The sequence below is a fragment of the Vicugna pacos genome, chromosome 17, assembly GCF_048564905.1.
Source record: "Vicugna pacos chromosome 17, VicPac4, whole genome shotgun sequence".
NCBI lineage: Eukaryota > Metazoa > Chordata > Mammalia > Artiodactyla > Camelidae > Vicugna > Vicugna pacos.
Window position 1 is genome coordinate 55,373,360 of NC_133003.1, and position 12,871 is coordinate 55,386,230.

The window sequence follows — 12,871 nt, forward strand, 5'->3', positions numbered from 1 at the left end:
CCCACCGTGTAGGCCGTGTCGCCCAGAAACCGGCAGATGGCAAGAGCAGGCGTGAGGTGGGCGTGTTCCCCCCCACAGCTGGCCCTTCGTGAAGGTGCCTTGACCTCTGCTCAGGGCTCAGTCCCTCACCCGGCCAACCCACCCTTCCCTGCCGCTGCCTCCCTGACTGCAGCCAGTTCATTAGCTGGACCCGCTGTCTGTCACAGCAGCCCTTGCCTGGTCCCCTGGTGAGTAGTGTGCGGGCTCGGGTGAGCCTGCAGAGCCTGCGTGCAGCCAGCCACCTGCCGGGCACCTGGCTCGTGCCCTTGCACTTGACTGTATCCTGAAGCCCCGACCCCACCCTCAGCTCTTCCCAGGACGGGGCGTAGCGAGCTGACGTGGCAGATGTGCGTGTGTCCTCACCTGGACCAGGCCTGCTAGCAGGTAGAGCACCACGAAGGTCTTGTCACTGGGGACCGTCGGGCCTTCCACCAGGCGGACAATGTAGAAGAAGAGCAGGTGGCCTGGAGCCGCTAGCAAGAGCAGGACGCGGGCCGACGTGGCGTTGACTTCTGGAGGAGACAGCCAAGGGCATGAGCTGTGGCACGTGGGTCTCCGGGGAGGCGCACGGTCACCCTGCTCCCACTCGGGCGTGCACTGAGCACCTGCAGCAGGAGTGGGTCCAGCGGACGGGGACACGGTCCTGTCACCCCTTGGGGAGCCACCATTTCAGGGAAGAGAGAGAAACCAGAACAGCAGAAATAGAGAGGAAGGTCACGCCTATCCATGACACATCAGGAGGGACATGGAGATCAAAGTGGGGGACGGTGTGCCAAGACCAAAGAGGGGGCCTTTAGGCAGCCGAGACCGTGGCTGTGTGGAGTCCAGCCGAGGGCAGGCGCTGGTGATGGGGACACAGGCCCTGGCTACCCGCTGTCAGGCTCCTGTGCTCCGTGCACTGGAGCTGCCTGGGGGACGTGCTGGGCTTCTCAGGCGGGGGTGGACACAGGTCTCTGCCTGCTACTGAATTAACAGTGTGTTTCATCAACAAATAAGGAGAACAAATCGTAAATAACTAGACGCTAAAATGCAGAGGTGGGAGGGTGCACAGAGTGCCAAAATCTGCTCATGAAATGTTAGATGAGGCCTAATTTTAAAGATTCTTTTCAGAAAACTTACTTAAAAGGGCAGAAGGAAAATAATTACTATTGGCAGCGGCATCAAAGCTCAAGAAAAATTCACAGCAAAACCATACACACAGCAAGAATTCAGTGCAGCGTGTAGGTGTGCTACAAGCCGCAGGTTTGTTCCCTCCCACGTCCCTGTGGATGGTGCAGGAGTGCGGTGTGTGGGAGGCGGTGGGGCTGTGAAGGTGGAGCCCTGAGTGGAGCCGAGCTCTCATGAGAGACCCCGTGGTGTTCCCCGCCCCTGCCCGGGGAGGGCACAACCAGAGAGGACTGGACAGGAGGCTGGCCTCTCCAGGTGCCGGACCTGCCGCTGCCTTGCCCTGGGTGCCAGCCTCCAGCTCTGAGATAAACGCTGGCTGGTTACAGGCCCCCGGCCGTGGTTCTGCTGTGGCAGCCGGGACCAGACGGGTGCTCGGTGATACAGAAAGGATGGGCAGACACCCCATCCTCTACTGCACTAAAATACACCTAAGTGCCAGCGTTGTGTGTAAGACTAACACGGTGATTCCGAGAGGCGGACAGAACAGGGGGGTGAGTCCTGCGCGTTTGTCAGACTGGTGTCAGGGAGTCAGGACCCAGGAGCGTCAGTGGTCACAGAAAAGAACAAGACGGGCCTGCTCGAGTCCAGGGTCCAGGAAAGGGCCGGCCGAGCAAACAACTCCAGACAGTCGCTGCTCTTCCCGCCACGCATCTGCCTCTGCCAGCTGCCTCCCGGCCCAGGTTGGATGAGACGCCCCCTCCCTCCCAGCCAGATGGCGGCAGAGGAACTGGGCTTAAAACAACAAAAAGACAAAGCGCCCCGTTGGTCTCCCCGGTGCTCAGAACACACGGCGGTGCCTGCCTCCAGCCTCAAGGCCCTCGGGACTAGCACTTCCTGCCTCAGGGCCTCTGCTTGCCTCCCAGGGACTTTCTGCCCCAATTAATGCCTCCTGGACACTCGTCCCTGCACCCACGTTTCTGCCTTTCCAGCAGTCCCCGTCTGGAGTTAAAGCTGCTTTGCTGCGTGCTGGTCTGGCCTCCAGGCCCAGACACCCACAGGACAGCACAGCTGCCCCGTCTCACTGGGTGTCTGGGTGGGTGACTGAACCCGCAAGGGCAGCATCAGGAGGAGCTGCTGTGTCTGCAGGACCTCAGATGTCTACTGCTGTAGACGCCAGGTTCCAACGATACCAAGTTTTGTTGTCAAAGAAATGGCCACATGGCCTCTGGAAGTCACCGGACCCACCTGAGGTGCAGAACGTGGAGCATGGGTCAGGCCAGAGTTTTTTCATCCAGAGGGGCAGGACCCCGGGCATACTCCACACGTGCAGGTAGGTGGAGACACGGCTGGTCTGAATGGCCACCAGGTTGCCACCAACACCTGCAAGGGGAGAAGGCATCTGGCTTCACACATTCCCATGGCTGGCTCGGCCCTGCTGACCTCATCACGGCAGGCGGCCCGTGTGCAGAGCAAGGCCTGTGGACCCTGCCAGGCAGGCGCTACACAGGGAGGTGGGGCGCCTGGGCCATGAAGCCTGTTTCTGCAGCCCCAGGACGCTGTGCCCCCACAGCCTGGGCTGGGGTCACGTGCGGTTCCTCCTGGACCAGTCGTCCCACTTACAGAGATTTGCCAGGAACCAGACCCGAGCCATGCCTGGGCAGAAGGGGGCCTCACCCCGAACGCCCACAGGGTCTAAGCCTGGAGGGCCGCCCAGTGACGGGCGGGGAGGAGGCAGTGGGGAAGGGAGGGCGTGGGGGCCAGCTGGACAGAAACGCCCCCTGCCTGCTGGAGTGAAGCAGCGCCATCACAGCCTTGCTCCTAAGGGGCAGGCAGGACTCCAGGCTTCTGTGCATCCGTGTCTGAGCTTTAATCATCATCAGTGACCGTAAGTCAGATAAACGAAAAACCCCAGGAGGCCAGCGCCCAGGATCTGAGGCCACACTCAGCCTCCGGCGTCACTGGAGCGGACTGAGCCCTTCAAGGCCTAGGGCCAGCTCACGGGGATGAGCCGTGGGGCCTGCGAAGGTGGCATGGGCTGGAGGAACAGCAGGCAGGGCTTGTCCCCGGGCCCCTCTGTCTGAGTGAGAGCAGCCCAGCAGCCAGACTGCCCTCCCAGGTTGGGGCTGGGCCGGCCCCGCTCCTGGGAGCCCAGGTGATGGTCGCTGCCACACCTACCGCACACAACGGGAGCAAACACGGCCATGCCTTTGTACTGTTGGCTGGAGACAGTTTTGTTCAAGATGAGGCCTCCGAAGCTGGGGAAGAGACGACCGTCCAAGGAAGGATTTGCACTCGACAGCCACCTCCCCAGCTCTGCACACACTCTCCACCCCACGGTCCCCCCAGGGCCCCTGCCCCCACACCCCTTCCCACCTGTCAAGGCCTGGCTGTTCCGAAACTAGAAACAAACGACAGACCGTCCCCGAGGCCCCGAGGCCGCTCGGGCTGTCCCGAGACGGCCCCTGAGCTGCTCTCGGCAGAAAGGGGAACCTGCCCGAACCGTCCGTTGTACGCCCTCTTGGGAGACACGGCAGTGAGACGGATCACCCAGCCCCTGGTGCTTCTGAAAGCAGAGGCACCTCGACCACAGCTCCTTGCCCGTCAGGAAGGCCTGGGGCAGCCCCATCGGGGTCCACAAGCGGAAAGGGCCCTGAGGACAGGGCTGGCGGCAGGAACGCGGGAGACAGCGTCCACAGAGGCCGGGGTGGGGGCCCGTCTGTGCTTCCCGCCTGCACCTCGGGCTCCCTGGCGCTGTGAGCAGGGCTGCCCCTCGGGATACAGGGAGCTGGGTTCTTGGCGAGGAGAGAGGAAGAGAGGACTCCCATGGTGCCTCCATCCAGACCCCAAGCCCACCCCCTGCCCGGCCGGGGGCCCCGCGTACCTGCTGATGACCATGGCCAGGACGATGGGGACCCACCCAAACTTGAGGACCTTCAGGACGGGTGGGCTCTGCCGGGCGATGAGGACCCACAGCGGGGTCAGGGCCGCGAAGCCCCCGCAGACCAGCGGCGTCAGGTACCGACTGTCTGGAGGGGAAGGAGGGAGGGGTGGTGGGCGGGCCCCAGGCTGGGAGTCAGTGGGGGGAGGCCCGAGCAGCTTGGAGGGACCTCCTCCCACACCTGCCAAGGAATCCCACCTCTCCTACTCAGTTCCCACCACGTCTGTCCCCCTTTGCTTCTCTGACTTGGTGGTGGCTTTCCTGACACAAGCCCTCTCCTCTGCCTCTTGTCACCAGTCTTCTTAACGGTTCCCCCGGGGAACTGGGACTGTGCTTGGCACCTTCTGTGCCCGAGCTCTCGTCTGTTCCAGCAGCTGCTCAGACAGGCCTGGGAGGAGGTGTCCCGAGCAGGACACACCACCAGCCCTGCTCCTGGCTGAGGCCGCCCAGGGTGCCTCCTCGGTGCCTGTTTCCCCCAGGCCGGGACTTCGGCCAGCTCTGCACCTACTCACGTCCCTGTGTCTCCTGCTCCGACCGCTGAGGGCCATGAAGGCAGCCTCGGTCTGGATCAGCTAATGGAGCCTCCCATGGTGGGCCCTGCCACCCCGACCCCGAGCAAGAGGCGCTTTCTCCAGAACTGTCCCCTCCCTCCCCCTAGCCACGCCACCGGAGCAGCTTGGGGTGCCCGGTCTGCACACAAAATGTCCAGGCCTGGGTGTCCCCCTGCCCTTCTCTGCAGGGCACAGCCCTGGTCTGTCCTTCCGCCCAGGCGGCAACCCCAGGCAGGAGGCAGCCCCGCAAGCCTCAGCAGGTCCCCAGCGCCCTGGGCGCTGCTACTCCCAGACACTCTGTGTCTGGTCCCGTGTCTCCAGAACCACCCGGAAGCCCGTGCTCTCCCACAGGCTTGGCGACAGCCGACGGCTCACCCCTCGTCAGGACTTCTGACTCATGCCTGTCCCGGGCACCCAAGTCCCCCGAGATAAATTCCCAGTCTAACGGGAGGGACAGATGACCCAGCAACGGTTCGACATCCAGGGAGTCGTGTGCAGAGCCGTGGGCTGAGCGGGTGGGGGCGGGGGCCCGTCGGGCTGACTGGGCCACGGCAAGGCAGTCTTCCGTGAGGTTCAGTTGTTTGAAAGACGAAATCAGGTCCTCTTGTGATCAGATCTGTGTTGCCACTCACAGGAAGTCTCAGAATTCCCCAAACGGCCCCTTTCTGCTCTGCAGATGACTCTGGACAGCAGGAGCTGGTCACAGAGCCAGGGACAGTCAGCCAGACAGGGGCTGGTCCTGTCACCACATACAATGGGGTGATGCCTCAAGCCCCCGGGGCCATGCTGTCCACGCCACCCACTGAGGCTGCGGCCGCACTTGGAGTCACGCTAGATTCCCTACAGCCGTGGGCAGCTGTCTTGCTGGGACCATGCCCGGTGGGAGGCCAAACGTGCGGCTTGGAGGGGAGCGGCCAGCTGGGGCAGAAAGCCAGCAGCAGAGCCATCAGTGAGGGCTCCTGCGTGTGCACAGCATCTGGGCGTGAGCCGAGCTGTGTCCCCCGGCAGTCCTGGGCGACCTCTCTGGGGAGGGGCCTGGCCACGAGGTCTTGTTTCCGTAAGATAAGCCAGCGCCTCCTCTGGCCGGGTCACGGGGCCACCTTCTAAGGAGCATGGCCTCCCCTACCTCTGTGGCTGTGACACTTCTTCCAGTCACCGCCTGGGGCTGGTACGTGTCCAGTATGAACTGTCCGCCCCAAGGAGGCACTGTCACCTTCCGGGGCGCCCAGACCAGCCCCAGGCCCTCCCTGGCCGCCTGGAGAGCCCATCGGAGCTGGAAGTTGGTAGCTGGTGTCTGCACCCTCCACACCTGCCCACACGGTGGGGATGCCTGCAGCCCTACCCCATCACCTAAGGCCTCGCCTGAAAAAGGATTTCTGGCCTCGACAGACCCTGCTGGTTCCCTCCTGCAGGAGTGGTGTCCAGCTGGAGAGTCACGGGCTGGTGCAAACGTCCCCAGACCCCCAGACCCCCGGGCTCCCTGCCGCGGGCCCTACCTCTGTGTTTGTAGAAGAAGCTGCTGACGAAGGCCAGCAGGGACAAGGTGATGAGGTCCCCCAGGCTGGCCGCGATGGGCGTGGCAATGTTGTCCGGGTTGACCCCGAGCTTTCGCGCTCCGATCACGATACAGACCATCAGCACTCCTGTGAGGAGGGGGAGCAGTGGTGAGTGGTGGGGGTTGGGGGTGGGGCTGACGCCAGGCGCCCCTCCTGGTCTCTCCTGCCCCCCGGGGCTGGGAGCTGCCCAGAAGCTCTGACAACCTGAGCCACTGGGGAGACACAGGCAGGTGGTTCTGGGCCCTCGAGCCCCTGGGAACTACAGGCGTGAAGCCCATAGCCCCCACAGCTGGGAAACTGCTCCGAGCAGTGGGAGCCAGGACGGGAGGATCCGTGACTGCCGGGTCCTTGGGAGCAGCGGGCCTGCGGGAGACTTCCTGGGGCAACGCCTGGGAGGGAGACAGCAGGGGTGGGCCTAGGGTCCGGGGGTGGGGGCAGTGCGTGTGGGGCGGCGGTGCGGAGGCTCCTGGGCGGCAGGGAGAGGGGGCCCAGCACGTGGCCTTGAGTGGGGGAAGGTGCCCCGGCTGCAGACCCAGGCCCCTCCTCGCAGCCACCGCACCTGCTCCCAGCCCCCACCCGCTGCCTGGGACCAAATCTAACAGCATCTCGCGCGACCTTTAAGAAGACATTTCATATCTTGGCTGCTGTTTTAACCCATGACCCAGGTTCTGTAGCTCTGAAAACAATCAGAATCATCACCTCAACAATCGAGAGCTGCGGCCATAGTCTGTGCCTTTCTGCGGCCAGGTCATAGACACTTTATTCCTCAGAAACATCTGTTCTGAGTCAGCCCATCCATGTGGCCGAGCCGGCAGTCTGGGGACAATCCCGCAGGGGCTCGCAGGTGTGAGAGCACTGCCGCCCGACCACCTGGCTCAGACAGGCCACGGTCCCCCCGTGACCCACGGCCACGCTTCCTGACTCCACCACCTGTGGACAGTCCCAGCCGTGTCCCGGACACAGAGCTGCTTCCAAGCCCTGGGTGCGTTTCCTCATCTGAAATGGGGGCTGGGATGGCGTCTCTGCCAGGCGCACCCGCAGGGGCAGCACAGGCCGTCGGGGGACTCGGCGCCACGTGTCTCCTGGGCTCCGTTCTTCCCGCCCTCCCTCTGGCCAGACGGGCACACCCCGCCCAGGGAAGCAGCTCTGTGAAACTTACCCTCACCCTCCCTCCCAGTCCCGGCTTCCAGCGGCTCCCACCAGATAACCCCCTGCATTCAGCTGGGGGACAGGAAGGCGGACACGGGCCAACAGTCACCCTCTTCCTCTCACACGGGGTTTGCAAGACACACACAGACACGTGGTCCAGGGAGAACCAGGGCAGGGCCGTTCGCTCAGCAAACGTTTGGGAGCCAGTTATGGGCCTGGGGGTCAGTGCTGACCGTCACCGCAGCCCTGCACTCACCCCAAGTGCCTGCCGGAAGGAGGGACAGGTGGCCCAGGAAGTGAGACAAGCACGTGACATGAACAAATGGCAACCAGAGTAAAGCGTGGCTGGGAGCGGGGCCAGGGCACCAGGTACCCAGAACCCCTCTCACGCTCACGCCCCGAGGCCTCCCTCGGAGACAGAAGCGAAGCACCCCAGGCCCACCGGGCAGCGTCCCCCACGCGGAGCAGGGCCTGGCTCACAGAGGACGCTCGGTGACACCAAGAGGTGGACGAAGCGCAGTGGCCATGGCTCCCCACTCACATGCGTGACGCCCCCCGGAGCCAAGGCCCCCGTCCTCCGCCCCAGGGAACACGCGGGCGCATCTGCTGCGCCGCAGGGGGTGGGCATGGGGCACATGGGGCCGCCGCCCAGGGGCTGACGTGTCGCGGGAGGTGACACAGGGAACAAATGAGGTGACTTAGGGTCTTCACGAGTACCCTGCAGGGAGCCAGGAGCCCTGGAGGGTGGTAGCCGCCGGGAGGAGGCAGGCTGGTGGCGGCACCAGTAGCGGCCAAGGAGGGGGCGCCTCAGCTGAGAGCCAAGCCTCGCCCATTGTCCACAGACCTCACAGGCCGTGCCCCAGATCTACAGACCGACCAAACCGACGGGTGTGTGCCCACACCCTCCTGAGGCCCTGCTCGCCGCCTGCGGTGCTGTGAGCACCCACAGGGTGTCCTGTCCCGGGCAGGGTGCCGGGGCTGCCCGGTCTCGTTCCTGAGGGGTGGGGCGGGGCGGGGGCACAGCTCACCCAGGGCGAAGGCCGCCAGGAAGGCGGCGAGGACACTGCTGGCGCACAGCACCTCTGCCGTCGTGAGGTCCAGTTCCTGCCTGGACACGGCGCCCAGCAGCAGGGCAGCCCCAGCAGCCAGGAGCCCCACCACGGTGGCCTGCACCTGCAGAGAGACCAGAGATGTGAGCCTGGGGCAAATGAGCGCCCACACCCCCACCTGGTCCCCGGGGGCTGCCCATGGTCCTTCAACCACCGGACGGGACTGTCAGGGGCCACAAGGAGGGCTCTGGGACCCTGAGAGTGAAGGGGGCGTCCTCCTCATCTGGACAGGGAGGCACACCGCTTCTGTGTGCCCTGTGACCAACAGCGGCCGTCCTGCCAGGCCCGTCTGGTGGCAGAGTCCAGCCGGAGAAGCCCAGGAGGCTCTGGACACACACACTTTGTGTCAAGACCCACGCCCAGCCTTCCCCGACCTGAGCCGTCTTCCCAGCCTCAGGGCTCCTGCTCCGTGACTCCCGAGACCCGCAGGGGAGCACTGCATTCAAGGGGGCACAAGTCCGACACTAGGGAAAAGGGGAGGGTCTCCTAAGCTGGAGGAGGAACTGTGTGGGGCCATTTTCCAGGCAGAAAGGACAAGCAAGCCCCCACATCCGGGGAGGTCACGGGTAAGCAGCCGTGAGGAAGGGAAGTCAGCAGATGCCGGTGAGTCTCTCGTGCCCCCACGGCCACAGTGGGCGCCGGCCCCGCCCCCGAGCGCTGGCTCAGGCTGGAGCAGACAGGCTCACGCAGCCTCCACCCCTGCAAGCCGGCGCCGGCTGCCCGCGGACTCGGGGGGGGGGGGGGGGGGAGTCGTCTGGAAGAAGGGAGTCACCTGGATGAGGGCGAGGTTACTGCTGATGACCCTGTGCTGCTCCTGCGGCTCGTCGAGGTGCCCCACGTTGGCCTAGGAGAGGAAGGAGAGGGCACAGGCTGAACTGGGCCCAGGCCAGGCCAGCACTTCCCGAGAGGCGCCTCAGGAGAAAGCACAACTCCCATACAGGGACTCGGGGCAGGAGAGGCGGGGACACAGGGGCCCCTGAGAATCAGCCGGTGTCCAGGCCAGCTCCTCCCTGACAGGTGTGCGGGCACACAGGTGCCCACACGTGGCACACAGGCGCACACACGCGGGCACACACGTCCCTGACCGCCTTGGCCATCCCCCGTCTGGCTGGCCCGCGTCCTCCCGACACTTGCAGTTCCCTCCTCCCCCACCAGCGAGTCCCATCCCCAGTGACCACCAACCACTCAGCCTCACCTCTGCAGATTTACAAAACACACGTGAGTCCCTCTTCTCTTGGGATAAAAAAGAAAGACCAGAAACATGACTTTCTCCTTCAAAAATGGTAGCCGGCTCCAAACACTGAAGCACTGCCAGCAAAATCCAAGATGCAGCTCAGGCAGAGGTTGAACCCAGCACGTTCTGTGGCCCCTGGATGGAGCTCGTGAAGTCCCTGAACTCCAGGGAGGACACGGGGCGACTTTTCTCTGCACCAGCAGAGAGAGGCTTCTTGTCTTTGGCATGACGGACGCCTGGGACACGTACCCGTCCCGAGGCCCTGGCTGACCCTGACTTGGTGCAGGGGGCCCGGTGCCTGCCTCAGGTGTCTCCTGGAGCGAGGACACAAGGAGGAGCAGAGCACGGCCAGAGCCACGTGGGCCCCACGCCCAGTCTCCCCTCCACCCCGCAGACCCCAGGACCCGTGTGTGGTTTCTGTCAGTCACAACGGCCACGCTGCTTTGACAGCATGCCACCGGTCAGGGGTTACTGCCACCCCAACCCGACTATGAAGCGGAGAGGTGTTCCTTCCTCAAGGATTCTCACTTCCATCGGCTCATAAGACAGAACAGATGCACAAATCTACAACCCGCACAACCACTTCCTCCACGCAGAGGGGGCCACTGGCACCAGAGGCACATGACCGAGTTGAGGCTGAGCAGGAACGGGGGGGGGGGGGGGCTGGGGGGTCTCGCAGAGGGAGAGCGTCAGAGGGAAAAAGCTGGGGAAGAGGTGGGGGTCGACGACTCAGATGTCAGAGCGTCCGGAAGTGTCTCTAGGCCAGGGTGGAGACGGATGTGGGGGCCGCGGCAGGTGACGCTGGGAAGCGTGGGTCTGGATGAGTGGCCCACATGAGTGCTGAGACCCTCCAGGTGGCGGTGGGGTCTGGTGTGGAGAGAAGTCCATCAGGGGTCCCTCACCCAGGACCATGAGGTCTCACGGAGCTGTGAAGGCGGGGAGGAGGGGGCTGGCCAGGAGGGTAAACCCCAGGCCGGAGACCCTGAGGGGCAGGTCACCACTAAAGTGGGGGGAGTGTCCTTACCCCAGAACGGTGCCCCAGAGATGTCAGCATGGGAGCTGGTGGCGCGAGGCTGTCCCAGCACAGGCCAGCTGTCTTCAAGCAAACCAGCTAGAAGCTGGTGCGTCCTGGACTGACCCTGGCCCATCTCAGCAGAGGAGGCTGGCAAGGCCCTCCTAAATGTGCACTTGGACCAGATACACGTGAATGTCTTTCGGTCTCTCTCAGTGATACCACGGCTGCATCGACAACCCCCCTTGCCCTGTTGCTCCTGGGAGGCGGGGACCCCTGGAGTGGAACCAGTAGCTGGTGGAGGGCGAGGAAGGGCTGTATCCTTCCCCTCCTGCTGGGCAGGGGCTGCGACCCCAGCTCGGCCACATGCCCCCCTCCATTCAGCTGCAGCCCCGGTTCTGGGAGCCCCCGCAACCCCCCACTGACAGATGGGATGTGAGAGGACGGTGCTCTCGTAAATGACGAGACAATCTGAAATTCCAAAGAGCGCAAACTCGACCTACGAATTTAAAATAAAACACAGCAGGTCCCTGCTCCTCATTAGACAAGCTGAGCAGTGCGGCAGGGGAGACGCAGGGGGACCCAGTGAATGAGCAGCCAAGGAGCATCTTCCCAGAACGAAGCACCGCTGGACAGGAACACGGACAATCTGAAGGTCAGCTCCTCAGAAGGCAGATCCAGAAACTGCCACGTGCAGTCAAGCTCGAGAGGACGAGACCACAGATGAGTATCAGAACCTCAGAAATTGTCAAGCGCGGGACTTTCGCGGAGCTGCAGACAGGCAAGTGTCTTCAGATTGAAAAATCTAAGACATCTGTGAGGATTAACAGTCCACTCCAGGAATATCCTGGTGAAATTTCAGAACACGGATAAAACATTGGGAAAAAAAAAGTTCAGACAGAAGGATAAAATAAAACAAACAGATGACCTGAAAGAAATGAAACTCAAAAAGACATGAGGCTTCCGTTCACAACACTGGGTGCAGAAGACACTGAGAACACTGCACGGTCGACGGGGAGCTGCTGTGAGCAGAGCCTCACCGGCCGGGTGGTTTCAGCTGTGAGGACATGGGGCCTGTCCCCCAGCTCCCAGCACGTCCCACCTGACACAGGTGCTGGAGGACACACAGGCCAGGTGAGAGTAAACTCAGAAGGAAGCCCCAGGGGTGACGCCAGCCAGGCTGGGGCGAGGGCAACGAGAAAGCTCCAGGGGAGGTTTAAGAGCCAGCTCAGGATCCGCAGCAGCCAAGCAAACACCCCACCAAGAAAAAGCCACACTCAAAATGGCAGGAAATGTGGCATTTTGTCACCCCTGCCTGCAGGGACAGCAGGAGCTGCCCAGCCCAGGGCCTCCCGAAAGAGGGGGCTTGTGTCAACACTCTGGCTGGTCGAGGGGCTCCCAGGAGACCAGACTGGAATGGTGGCACAGTTCACATCAGGCTGGGACAACACAGGCACAGTCCTGAAAGGAAAAACTGTCCACCAGCAATTCTGTATCTGGCCAAACTGTCCTTTGAAAATGAGGGTGGACCTGAGACATTTCTAGATGAATGAAAGCTGACAGAATTCATCAGAATGCAGCCAATGCCAAAGAGGGGTCCTTCATGTTAAAACGGACGGATGACAAACAGCAACTCAGATACACATTTAAAGATGTAAAGTTCTCCAGTAGAGGCAAACACACAGCCAAATATAAAAAGCTGCATGCTGTAAGTTTGGTGCATAACCCCACTTGTATTCCCTTACAGGGTTTAAAAGACAGAAGAATAAAAAGATCATGAGTACATAATATATAATATGTACTTCGTGACATCAATAGCATAAGGTGCGGGGGCAGAGCTTTAAAGGAGCAGAGCTTTTGACTGTAAGTTGGTATGAGTTTAAAATAAAATAGATGATTGTAACATCAGGATGTTACGTGGATTTCCCATGGCAACCACAAAGCAAGTGGAATCTATCGAATATACACAAGGAAAATGAGAACTGAATCAAGGCCTGTCGGTACAAAAAAACAAACTCATCAGAAAGCCAGCCAGGGAGGGAAAAAGGGGAGAAAAGCTCTAAGACACACAGGGAGCAAGCGCCGAAACGGCAGCTACTCATCCTTCCCCACCGCTGAGTACTTCAGATGTTCGTAAGTTTCCCAATCAAAACCATAAATTGCATAAAGCAAGCAT

The 12,871-nt window shown here is 62.1% G+C and overlaps 1 protein-coding gene across 3 annotated transcripts in view; it reads right to left on the bottom strand.

Annotated features, from left to right (window-relative positions):
* The window catches only part of SLC41A3 (solute carrier family 41 member 3), a 46,592-nt gene that overhangs the window by 1,113 nt on the left and 32,608 nt on the right, over positions 1-12,871 (bottom strand). For all 3 annotated transcript variants that reach the window (XM_072942023.1, XM_072942022.1, XM_006206846.4), the window contains 7 exons: positions 9,222-9,293; positions 8,369-8,513; positions 6,132-6,278; positions 4,028-4,172; positions 3,322-3,401; positions 2,392-2,526; positions 403-551 (listed from right to left, as the gene is read on the bottom strand). In XM_072942023.1, coding sequence (XP_072798124.1) covers positions 403-551; positions 2,392-2,526; positions 3,322-3,401; positions 4,028-4,172; positions 6,132-6,278; positions 8,369-8,513; positions 9,222-9,293 — 873 coding nt within the window. The remainder of the gene's footprint in view (positions 1-402; positions 552-2,391; positions 2,527-3,321; positions 3,402-4,027; positions 4,173-6,131; positions 6,279-8,368; positions 8,514-9,221; positions 9,294-12,871) is intronic.